At 36.4% G+C, this 13147-nt stretch overlaps 1 protein-coding gene across 6 annotated transcripts in view; it reads right to left on the minus strand.

Annotated features, from left to right (window-relative positions):
- LOC138943585 (nucleolysin TIAR) overlaps nucleotides 1-13147 on the minus strand; it is a 408695-nt gene that overhangs the window by 140956 nt on the left and 254592 nt on the right. The window contains exon 1 of one of the 6 annotated variants that reach the window (XR_011448503.1): nucleotides 7141-8511. The exons of 4 other annotated variants lie outside the window; for them this stretch is intronic. Coding sequence is in view for 1 of the 2 variants with exons in the window: in XM_070314545.1 (XP_070170646.1) it covers nucleotides 7141-7330 (190 nt within the window). In the remaining variant the exon portion in view is untranslated. Of the gene's footprint in view, nucleotides 1-7140; nucleotides 8514-13147 lie in introns of those variants that run through there. One more of the 6 variants, XM_070314545.1, reaches the window with a different exon arrangement.

Consider the following 13147-nt stretch of genomic DNA (forward strand, 5'->3'; position numbering starts at 1 on the left):
GACCTAAACGGCTGGTAATTAAGCGAAGACGCTGGGAGACAGCAAGAACAGCTAAGGTAAGGAAACGAATCTGCTGGATGCAGCGAGCTGTAGGAGATCCCGTTAAATTCAAGAGGAGATGAAAGAAGGAGCATATAAGGAGTAGGGATGAATAAGAGCGCGAAGAAGAATAGCGAAAGAATGAAGAGAAGCCAAAAAATGATGGCGAAGCGAATTTAGCGGAATGAAGAAAACGGAAATGCGAAGGAGATGATATCGACTGTTTTCGAGAGAGATGTGACAGAAAATTTAACATATCAAAGGTATACGATATGTCAAGAATCAATCTATCAACGTTTCTTGGTGCTTTGATATGCACATTCTAAGAATGTGAGCGTTTTATTGAATAATTTAGTAAATTCGTAATATAGGCAATGATAATAATAATAATAATAATAATAATAATAATAATAATGATATTATTATTATTGAATAATATTATTATCTGTTATTAAAAAGAAGTTATTTATTGCATGTTAGAATGAGAAATATTGTGGCAAAAATCCGATTTGTAAGTGAATATCATATCAAGGAAAGTTGTAGATTTCTCTTATAGATAGTTTATATATAAGATAAGCATTATTGCGAGTGTCCTCTTTCATTGAATATCTAGATTTACTTGAGAAAATACAATTGTTATAACAAATTTATAAAAATAATAATAACAAGTTTCATAATAATGGAAAAAAAAATTGAAGGAGTGAGAAAAGGTGACAGGTCGCATTTTTATATAGACATTAATCTTTACTATTCTCACGAAACAGAAGAATGTAATTATTTTACATTACAACTTGCATCTCAATTTTTGTAATAATTATTTTTGTTTCTCGATTTTTATATATATTAATTTAACACAATTTGGAGATTTAGGATGCTAATGAGAATAAAAAGTAAAGTACATGCGTAACTCGAATTTTTATAAATTTTCAAAAAGCAAATTTAAAAACAAAATAATGACTATTATATCTGTTAAGAGCGTATCACACTTTAAATGTTTAATGATTAAATTATTAAAGTCATTTAAAATATATATGAGATATTTTGTTAAAGTAATATAAAGTTATTTTTACAATTTGCTACGTGTCAAACAGAATTTAATCTACAACTTTATACCGAGATACAAAGTTTATTTAATTGAATAGTTCCAATAATTGCAATGTCTATTTTGCTGGAATCAATCACGCACAGTGTACGCGAACAATAGTTTCTATTTAGCATACCAAAACACTTTGCTGTTTATGCTAGTCGAGAGTTCTTAGAACGATATTGATTTTCCACGTCGATACGTAACTTTGGAGGGACGCTGCGCGTCTATTTTGAATGTAAAAAATGACCGAGTGGCAGTTAGGGGCTTAATTTCACATCTCATAAAATCGCTGAACGGTGGCTCTGGCCCGGCAACGATCTGCCATTATATCAAGTGAAACTCTGTCGTTGAAAAACGGTTTCGGCGTCCTCGTTATTGTTGCGATGAATAACTTTTCGTATACCTTATTTTCGCGTATACGAATGGAATTTTTCTAAATAAACTGCATCGTCTCGCTTTCGTAAATCGTTCACATAAATTGTTTAAATCTGACAGTCTCCTATTACGCAAATGATGTAAAGCAATTAATTGTGAGATAATAACGTTTAAACTTGACACTCTATCGCAATATGCATGTATTATAAAGTAATCAACCGTTATAACGACCCTAATCAGACATTTACATACACGCATCTACGATATATCATTTTGTAATTGTATGAAGAAAGTGATACGACGCGTGTCATATAAATATATTTTTGCTATTTTTTGTAGAATTACTAAAAATCGCGTAAACGTCATCCTACACTGTCAAATTATTAGTGCTACGATACCTCGATGAATTCGTGTGAAAATTGTTACACGACAGTTTCATGATTGTAGTGTTTGCAGCGTTATACTAGAGATCATGCCGATACGTATGCATATTGTCAACGGATTTTAGTACGATGCGAGCCATACGTGCTTTTATTTTTACGACGTTATTATTTTACCACCTCAATGTACGATGCGCTTTTCCCGGGAATGCCTGTTATATATGAACGAAGAGAGAGTATAAAGGGACAAAATCTGCATGTTCCCCGTGAATTTCGAATTTTTCTACCCTGGTGCTGGGAAGTAATAACGAAGAAATATTATGTGCGGCTCTTTTTATCTTAACGGGGGAATAATTTTTTTTTTTGAGAATCTCTTGTATCTTACACAAATACGTTATGCGAAGCAATTTTGAAGAGGTAACCTAGGGGGCTTCCCCGGGGGAGTAATTCGGGCTTGACCTCACAAATATCTGCGAGTATGTGTATAAAATGGTCCCGCACGGAAATTGGATTGTTATTTTAAAACATGCAGAGTAGTATTGTATGTACATAGCAACTAAATCGCAAGCTCTTGTGTCGTTATTAGTTGGCCACAATAAATTTCCGAAAGTTTTAGATTCTCGTTTAAAAAATGTGAAATTGATGCAACGTATTTTTGAAATACAATATATATGCATCAAATACAGCAAAAATACGTATAAAAAGTAATTTTAAAATTTTTATTTACAACGCGGATAAAATTAAGATACAAGGATTTTTAAAACGCAAGAATCGTAATCAGTTTGATAAATAATATTTATGATTGCAACTTTTTTATGCGCAAAGTAATATTATTGATACTGTTAATTTATAAATGTAATCAGACCGTGAACGAAAAATCCATGACAATGACGATACTTTATTGCATCTAGGGCACAATCGATATCCAGAGGGATTACACAACGATTACACAAATACTTATGAAAGTCTCGAGACTTCTAAGTAGCATGGTAACGGCTCTTATCTGGCGTGATTGGCAGACGACTGGTAGGAGGTTAACAAGGTATTGTTTCTGTAATCAAGCAAGATGCTTTACGAGCGGGACCTGCACACGACTCACTTTTCTGTTTTTAATTAAGATAAAGACACGCGGATAAGAGACCGTGCGATAGCGACGGATTTCTGCATGACACGTGATATTGATCCTTGCTAATCGGTAATTCTATGTGCATTTACAAAGTTAATGCTGAAACGTGAAAATTACGTATAAAATTGAGATAGGAAGGCAAAAAATACGAAAAAACAAAAATTATTAATGTCATTTCTCGTTTGATACGTAGCGAAAAAATATTCAGCTTTTACAGGTAAAATGCACGGGCCTTTTGGCTACCGTGTATATGTTATGTAGATTTTGTTTTAGTCCGCAAGCTCTATAAAGCTATAAGTATGCGGAATCGATCGGTACACTTTGTGTTCGTGAGAATGATGCAGAAAAAATTGCACGTTTAAAGGTATGACACTGATGCCGATGGCAGAGTCGTAGCACGAATAACGATAGTACGCGCGATATTGCAGAAAAATTGTACGATAATTATACGACTGCACCTGTGAATAATTAAGTGTATGGTAGCACTTACGATATACACTCGCACATTTGCCTCGAAAAGAGTCGGTACACACAGAATATTTCATGAGATTTCGCGAAATGGGGTACGTAAACGTTCGTTCGGTAAAGCTATTTTTACATTTGGATATTTGCACTGAGAGATAAAATATATAAAGTATATAAAATAATTGCATATACACTATTTTATCATGGATTAAAATATATTTCCGTTTTTATATTTCGAAGTGTATATTTCTGTAAAAGATTTATATTATAGTAGATAATTATCCAGCTTTGTCTTTATGTAATTATATTTTATTGCCCTTTGACACAAAAAAGTCGATAAACTGACACTAATATACGAAATTATTTTCACTGCTGTGGTAATAATCGATGACTAAGCCGGGGCAGTAGGCCTTTTCAGAGACATGTATGACAATCGCAAGCAGATTAGAACCGACAACCGTGCCACAACGACAAGGTGTGTCGCTGTGAAAAACTCCCATTGAGAAAATAAGTAGGCCGGTGCGAGCATGTATTGAAAAAGTTTGCAGACATTTCGTTTCCTGTGTTTTGCAACCGGTGCAATCGATGTGCATACAATATTATAGCGGATCGCTACAAATTCTTTTATGGATAAATGACGATTCTCATAAATTGTAAATTACTACTGTATATAATTATGTTGATTCTTTATGAAAATTTTGTACGATTTAATTTTTTTTAGGTTCGAAATGTAGACACTGTATATTTTCTATTGTAATGAACGATAGGATACATGTAATATTTCTTGGTAAAAATCAACGAAAAATCTTAACGATATAGCTAAATCATATTTATTATAATATATAAAAATTTAAAGCTCATTTATCGTGTCTTAATTATCTTGCCTCCAAAACAGAAACACACCTTGTTACGTAACAAAATTCTCGTACGATTAACGAGCAGCAACAACAGATCTGTGTAACTATTATTTTCACCGAAAAATAGAAGTAATCAAAATGATATCTTCTATTTATCAATGTGAGAGCGCGACATCTGCAAATTAGCGCGATTCGTCTCTCGGATATCACGACTCATCTCCAGCCGCGTTGGAATCGAAGCGACGCGCGCAAAGTAAAAAGATTGATGACGTGTCCCCGATCCTACACTATGGTGTATATACCATCGCGAAACGGGCGATGCAAAATCTTTCATGACTCGTTAATGTTTTGTAACAGTTCTTGTTCTGGCACAAACGTTGATAGATCGTTTCATTGACCAGCGACGAGATGAAGCTCGTCCGTCGTCCGCGAGAAGAACGATCGGCGCGCGATCGAGACGTGATAGAGATGAATGAAAAAAGAGCGAAGGGAAAAAGCGAGAAAGAGATAGAGAGCGGTAAGGAATGAGAGGAGAAAATCGTGGCAAGCTTGGTGAAGCGATGGATATAACGTGGAGTATATATCTGCCTATTATTCACGCGCGAGATAGGTCGAAAAGTGGGGGTTGATCTAGCTCGATCTATGAGAGCCCGAGGGTGAGGCCAGACTTAGAAAGGTGGGTTAGGGGTTCGTGGCGAATTCTTATAAATCAAAACAGACACGCTATCCCGTCTCATAGGGTGTTTCCACCTTTTCTTACGCCGGCATCTACGCCTTCTTACTTCCTTACCTGGCCGAATGTTGGAAGTAAAGGGAAAGGAAGGAAATAAAATATGACAAGGGGCGCGAAAGCAGATGTCGGAAAGAATGTTAGAGGGTAGAGAAGCGCCGCTCGACATCTCGGATGTTGATGTATTATTGAGTTTGTCGCGTATTATCGGTCGCTATCCAGTATCGTTGACAAGGGTATATGTCAAGAGAAAAAAAATTGTTAGCCCGAGATATCAACACACGAAACAATAAACAAGAGACGTTTATATGCAGCCTCACGGATACTGGCAGATATATGTATTGTATATACACGCGATGGATAAATTCAATAAATCATTAAATTATTTAAATGTAATTTTTTTTTGTACCATTATCCGTTGAATTTTTTTAATATGTCAGATCGGAGGGGAGGCAGAATACCGTTATTAAAATTACACATTTATTATTTTCTTTTCATCTAAAACAATATCATTGATATTGATTTTTAAAGTAGAATAATAATACAATTAAAAAAAAAAAATGTTCTTTAACAGAAATATATAACTTTTCGTTTATTTGAAGACTCTGGCGCGAAGACATTAAAGAATATTCTTCTTCAGACATGTTATGTCTACGTGACGTGGATCGGCCACCGCTATAAGAAGTCTGCCTCGAGTTAGGTACTAAACATTAGCCTATACTACGATATTATATCTATATATATTATAGTGATATTCGCCTTTGAAAACAGTTTACGCGTATTGCCGCGGCATACGGTTATGTTCTGTTTTCAGCATAATGTACATACTGCATGTACGCTGTTATACCGCTATTTCTTTGAATAAGACATCAGCTTTGGACGTATTCGGATAGTGAATATTTAATGTTATCGATATTGCCTTAAAAGTCGTTTGTGCGCGGAAAAGGATTCGGAATTATTATACGCTATACGACGGTTTACCTATTACATGAAATTGATTGAAATTTTTCAAAATGTTCGCATTTAGATTTTATCTATTTCGTTAAAAATACAAGTACACAATCTCGTGCTGGACTGCGCCAGGGAAATGCGATGGCGTCGTGTTATGAGCAGCGGCATTTTCGCGTTACACTAATGCAATTAAGGATATTGTAATCCTGAATGTAACTCAGTCCGCTTGACATAATTATATCTCCCTGCTTATGTGACGCAATGTAATAAATGTACGTAAATATATTTGCGCAAAATATAATTTTGCATATCTTGGCCAGGACAATCATTGTGCTTGTCCAAGTATGCTAAAATACATGAGTAACATTATAGTTGTTGGCACGAGGCGATTTTTGCCTGATAAATTGTCTTGATAATGTTAACAAGATCGTTGCTGTTAAAATCACGAATCTTTTCATTTTTTACACATTTCTTCATCTAATCTTTTCTCTTTTTCCCCCCCTTTTTTTTTGCATGTGCTAATTCTTATCGGTTCGAAACATGCAACCGGAAAGATTCTGCCATTAACTATCCGAACGAGCTCTCATATCTTAGTAACGATGGACAAACGATTTGGCTATTTGTGTATTCAGCACCCAATATCTCATAACTGACGTTAGAACGTGTCTTCTTATAGAGAGTACTCGTGTAATTTACATATGATTTATTTTAATGAAATGTCAACTAGAGATTTATTATACATTTATTTATAGAATATTATCCACATGCTCATACATGACCTTTACTCGTGCCATATATATATATAGCCTTTTTCATTATAAGCTGCATAATTATTTAATGATTATAATCGGTTAAAATTTATTTTCTCGCGTTAGCACTTGATGCAAGATTGCACCAAATTTTCATTGTTATAGAAATGTTCCGTGAAACAATTCGCAGATGCATTAATACACGTCTTCTCCGCAATTCTTCTTCGAATCACAATTCACCTCTAAAAAGACGAAGAGAAAAATTTAATTGCTGAAACGCGAGAAGATCGAGGGAATCGAACATCTGCCAATCGCCATTCGCGTTACCGAAACGCCCGGTCATACAAACGGAGAAATATAGAAAAGACGAAGAAAACTTACGGGGGTTCTGGACGTGCACAGGAGACGGAGGGTTGGTTCGCGTGACGATGGCCGGAGGAGGCATCTTGGCGTGCAAGGCGGCAAGGCATGAGTTCGCCACGTCGTAGAGAGAGAGCCGAGAGAGATAAGTATTGTAGTATCGGCCCGCACTGCCCATTTTCAATTTATTCTTACCGGATGCAACCGCCATTTTCGCGTATCACGGCCGTAGATATAACCGCGTCCACCCGTGGCGCGCCGATTATCACTCTTCTTCTCCCATTCAACGATGATCGACCGCGATTATTTTATCGGATCGGGAAACGCGCACTGGATCATCGTAGGTCTCAGTCTCTTCTAAGAGTATCCTCATCATAAATTCTACCGTTACGAATATCGAAGAGACGCGACGCACGCGTCATTTTTTTATCATCTCGCTATAACATGAATTTCACATTCTCGTTAAGGATAATGCGGAGTATCTTGCAAAGCTTGGAGAAGAGATGGCTTCCGAACGTTGAATACAAATTATGAGACCGATCGTAGCTTCTTCATAAATATGCATTAAAAATAAACAAAAAAGAAAAAAAAAATACGTAGGTCTAATGAGCTTACTGTAATGTAGCGAGAGATTAAATATTATGTATTAACACTAACTTTTCACCATCAACACTATTTTTTTTCTTTTTCTTCATAAAGAAGAATTGTCTTTCTTTCCAAGATTTCTTTCGACGCGAACACTCGTGAAAATTAATCGACAACTTTTCCTTTCGCTCGTCGAATTACTATGTTAAAAAACTATGTTAAAAAAAAACACTGATTATCTCTCAAGACGATGAATCAATCGTTAATCTTGCATGTCGGACGGTAGATTAAATAACCGACATTGCTCGGCGGATCATATGCACGGCAGTTCGATTCTCCGCAACCACGACGAATACCACTTGGAACTAATTATCCGCGCGAGCGCAAATATTCCGTCCTTGCATTCTCGTGACGAAGCGCAGACACACACTGATTTCGATACTGCTTCTCCGAACACCGAGGCCTCGATTACGACCACGATGGTCGGCGGTCGGGATAGGTGGGCTGGGCAGCCGAACGGAAACGGTGCGGTTCCGCGGACCGGAAGCCTGAACCGGAAGCGTCACGAATCAACGGGCGCCTCTCCGATTGCACGCCGCGGTCGCGGCTAGATAAAAATATATTCGTATATAGCGTTTACATGGGTCGAGAATCGGGATTCCATCGCGAATCTCATAGTCTCGCGATAAAATTGTATTTCTCTCGCCTGGCGCCAAGGGACGGTTCGCGTTATTTAATAAACGTTACGTCGCGTGGCATTCGACTGAGTTTTTAATTGGCGAGCGTACCGCCGCGCACTGACTTCATATTGGAGCAATAGGAATAATTACCGCCAGCGATATATTATCACGCCGTTGTGCTTCCCGGAAACTTGATACCAGCGTTACATAACAATAAGCGAAAATGGGTCGCTTTAGTCGGTCAATTTCGCAGCGAGTTTACCGCTGGGTTAAACTGATTTACCATTAGATATTTATAAAGATACGGTGCGGTGAGAACGTTGAACGATTTAAGTAGTTTTGTGAGTTGCTCAAATACCAGCAGTATCGATAGTGATATATACCTCCTGTTCATATTATTATAAACGAATTAATTTATAGACAATTGTATAGTGGAGATATTTTTGAAACTTTGCACAAAAGCTTGAAGGGTTTGATGATATATTCTTGCTATGTTATAAAATATAAGGCGGATCATTAAAAATTTAATTGAGGCCTTAACCGATACAATTATTTAATAGAACTAGAGAGTTAACATTTCAAGAAAAAAATATAATAATAATAATAAGCATAAGAATTATAATAATAATGATTATGTATGTATAATATTGGCGAAAGTCTAGCTAACGTGTTTACTTCGTTATGATGTAATTTCATATTAACGCCTTTATGAATTTAATCATCTTTTATCTTGCCGAGAGTTGCGACGCTAAAATTATGATGCACGATTCATGCAAAATTATGGGAATCGTTTGTATTGATTTTCGAAGCGTTATAATGTATTGTTCAAATTTTAAGTAGCTTGGCGGTAAGCCAAACGATATCATCTATAAATCCATATATTTGTTAACATCACATTTGTTAATATCACTTATTCGCATTGCCTTTATATTAGTCTTTCTCTCTCTCTGTCTCTCTCTCTCTCTCTCTCCTATTTGTAAATCGCTTCCAGAATTGTTAAAAGATAATAAATATTAACATATATAGAAAATGTCAAAAAGAGATTTGAAGTTATATTAATACAATGCATTTTTAGAATTTATCATCGTATTAACTGATAATATATAGCAGTATAATCGCTCGGTATTAAAAAAAAACAAAAAAAAAAACGATTTATATTTTTAAAAAAGACTCGATTTTTCATCACGGCGCACAATTAAATCCCTAAATTGCATTACAATACTGTAACGAAAGTAGTAGAATTTTAACGAGTTTTAAGGATTACAAAAATGCATAGTCAAAATCGTATGTTGTAATGAAAAGCTTGAAGAGTCTATCGAATCCAAATATAATAACGCAATTTCAGAACAATAATCGCTGTTATCTGAAACTACAATATTTTTCAACGTACGCGTTATATTTTATTTTACCGCGGCACACTTTGACAATAAAGCGTTTTTGTTTCTACTTTGACGCGCGTTATATCCAAGGCACAAAACAGGCAATATTAATCCGATCCGAATAGTAGATGCGCTTTGTGGCGCGTACAACTGTTGCGCCAGGCGGACGCAACATCGGGGGGATTGCCGTATAAAAAATGTAATTGCAGTCCCAAAATAATCCGCGAATTTCCCGGCTGTTCGTTTCGCGGTCGGGGTGTTTTTCTATCTACCGCGGTCGCGCGTCCGTTTCGTCTTCAATAATTAATACGTTCATATCCGGTTATATGCGGACGCGCTCTACGCGCGCATTCCCTATGCATTCTCCCGTCGCGTTCATTCTATCCAAATGGTCATCATCGCCGGATCCACACGCGCCGTATGCTGATCATTACCAACTGAAACCAGCGCTTCTGCAAACAATGGGCACCGTCCTACGGTCATGCTTGAGCTATCGCGCCGCGCAATTATTGGAATCGATTATCTATCGGATGGAATTGCGGCGGCTTGCGGTCGAATCGCGCGAAAGTCGAATGTATACGGGTCGTATGGTAGACGCACTTTAGATTCGAGCAACGAGACCTGATTATACAGAGATCTTGCTCGAATTCGCTCGTGTTACGAGAACGGTCGAAGGCGCACTGCGTAGGCGTTCGCTGACGATTATCGTCGGGCCTCGAAGACACACTCGTTCTTATCGCTTTTGCATTATAAGCATAAAGCTGTGTGCAAATAAGAGTGCGAAACAATCACAAAGAATCATTTTCAAGCGCTTACGCTACGATCTCTTTTCTTTCTTATTATCGAATCTAAGCTAATAAATAAGAAAATAATGCGAAAATAAAATACGAGATGCTTTATCTAGTCTGGTGCATCATTACAGTTGCAAAAATATTACAAGTTGGAGTAAAATGGTAATAGACTACACGGCACGTCCAAATTTTTATTATTAAGTTTGTCTCGATGTAGGTCAAATTTTTTACTCCATACTTTTATATCCATACTGTTATTGTAGAATGTATACTTGCAAATGTAAGATGTGACACTTGCAAGAAACACAAAGTTTTCTAATAAAAACTTTTCTATTTTCCAATGTGTAGATGTGAATAAAAAATCTCTTTCTTCATAAAAAAAAAAACTTTACAGTTTTAAAGCCATTCGTATGGGTAAATAAGAAAAATTATGTGTGCTAGGGATATATTTTAAAGCACAAAGAGAAATTCGCAATAGACCCTTATTAAAATACATTGTACTTTACGCAGAAAGGAAAAACTATTATAATACAGTATTAATTTATATATGACAAGCATTTAATTAATATCTAAAGTTAGCCTTGCGAGTATTTTATATTTCGCTAATGCATACGTTGATCTCGTGTATTTTTAATAATAATATTAAAATTTTGAAAACTCTATATTTTTAATGTTTTCGTATTCTTGCACAATTTAAATATAATAAAATAATAAAAATATTTCTCAGATTAAAAAAATCTATGAAAAGTATTTATTTCTATTATCTATCACGCATACACACATATACGCAATCGAGGTTTAATTTTATTCCATGCTCTCTATCTTTCGCGTTTTTACAATTTATCATATCTCAACTCTGCACGCATGTCCGCTTTCGTCGGGCTCGTCGGCTCCGTTCCCGTGCGCCTGTTTCAGTATGCATATCGGTCTAAGTACGGCTCTTCGTAGGCGCGTCACACGCTCATCGTCGGTGGTGTACGGACGACGGGCATATCGTATCGCACACGGAGAAACAACGCGGCTCGGTTACAACGCGAACGTACCCGGCGACAATGGCACCGACGGGACGCGCGACAGGAAGGTGGCCGTATCAAATGCTTAACAGTCGACACAATGCCACGTACATATACCGATACACACCGGTCGCTCCGCGAGCAGGATTGTGGCGCACCGGGCGCGAGCGCACATTGTTACTTCCGTCGTGAAACGTTTGACCACGAGGAGCTAATTTCACCGGGAATCACCGTAAATCGTGAACTGTCTCTGAGAATACAAAAGTTTTTTTTTCGTCTATATATATATATATATAGACACTTTTTTTTTTTTTTTTTTTTCATTATATTAGCTGCAATTGATAATAAAACGCGTTAATGAAAATGGCGCTTTCAAGTAGAAATTAATTTTCTTTTTGTATAAAAATTTACAAGAGAATTGAAGAAGTATCTATCTAGGTAATGAGAGCAGAATTTTTATGATAAGAACAATTGAAAATTTTGAAATACTCTAAATCCCCTTGTAGATACAATATTTTGCTGTCGCGCGTAGATACTCCACGATTATAAATGTATAGTGATTAATATATATGATCTGTAATGTCTAAACATTACATATAGTCATCAGCGGATTAAATGAAAGTGTAAATGACGTCAACATTATTCCGAAATTAAATGCGCACAATGCCCGGTATAAATACATACGCGCGCACGTGAACCAGGGACATTGTTATTCCCCGGTGCAACGCTCGACCACGTTACAACGCTAATTTCAAAGCGTGCCGTTAGCAAGTTGATGTAATTTATGATCGCGAAATATAGACGTGATCAGAACATTCGTGCGTAGCGTTAACAAAAGATATTTAAACGATGTAATCGGGTAAATGTAGCTGGATTTACCGCCCTTTTTTTTTGCATGTTTCAACGAGAATATAAAATTACATATTAGCGTTTGTCTGTGTAAAAGGATGACGGGAAAACAGCGTCATATATATTTTGGAAAACGGAGTTATCTCTCTCTCTCTCTCTCTCTCTCATCTTCGTTATATATCACCCACTTTTACAATTTAATCTACGTGACACATTTACACCATCCTTACACTAAGCTGATCATAAAACAATCTTTAATATCCATTATCTAGAATCGATATCAGCATGGTATCTCGAAAGTTTCGAGGGCCACTTCGCGTTACGGTGCATTTAATTGCCAAATGATCGTTAGAAAGACTATGAGACCACGAATTAACGTCATAGATGCATTTATCGGCTTGGAGGGCAGACGGTGAATATAGGCTAATGGTTAAAGTTGATTATATTACCAGTCACAATCAACACTTAAATGGTTAACAAGGCATTGTCTTTGCGTAATACATATTATTAAGCTAAAACGAAGTGGGAAGAGGGATGGCTTGCTTGTACAATTCATGATTGACATTTATAGATTCGTAAGAAAACGTTTCTCTTAATATCAATTTCATTATATTCTTTTGCATAAGAAAATATATTACGTGTTTATAGAAGCTCTCGTAATATATTTTTCTACATCATAAAATCGGCTTTACTGCCCAAGAACTATCGACTTCTAATTGGGGAAAAATTTC

The sequence above is a fragment of the Polyergus mexicanus genome, unplaced genomic scaffold (genome assembly GCF_030449975.1).
Source record: "Polyergus mexicanus isolate NDT 795.1 unplaced genomic scaffold, iyPolMexi1.0 SCAF_27, whole genome shotgun sequence".
In the NCBI taxonomy this organism is placed as follows: domain Eukaryota; kingdom Metazoa; phylum Arthropoda; class Insecta; order Hymenoptera; family Formicidae; genus Polyergus; species Polyergus mexicanus.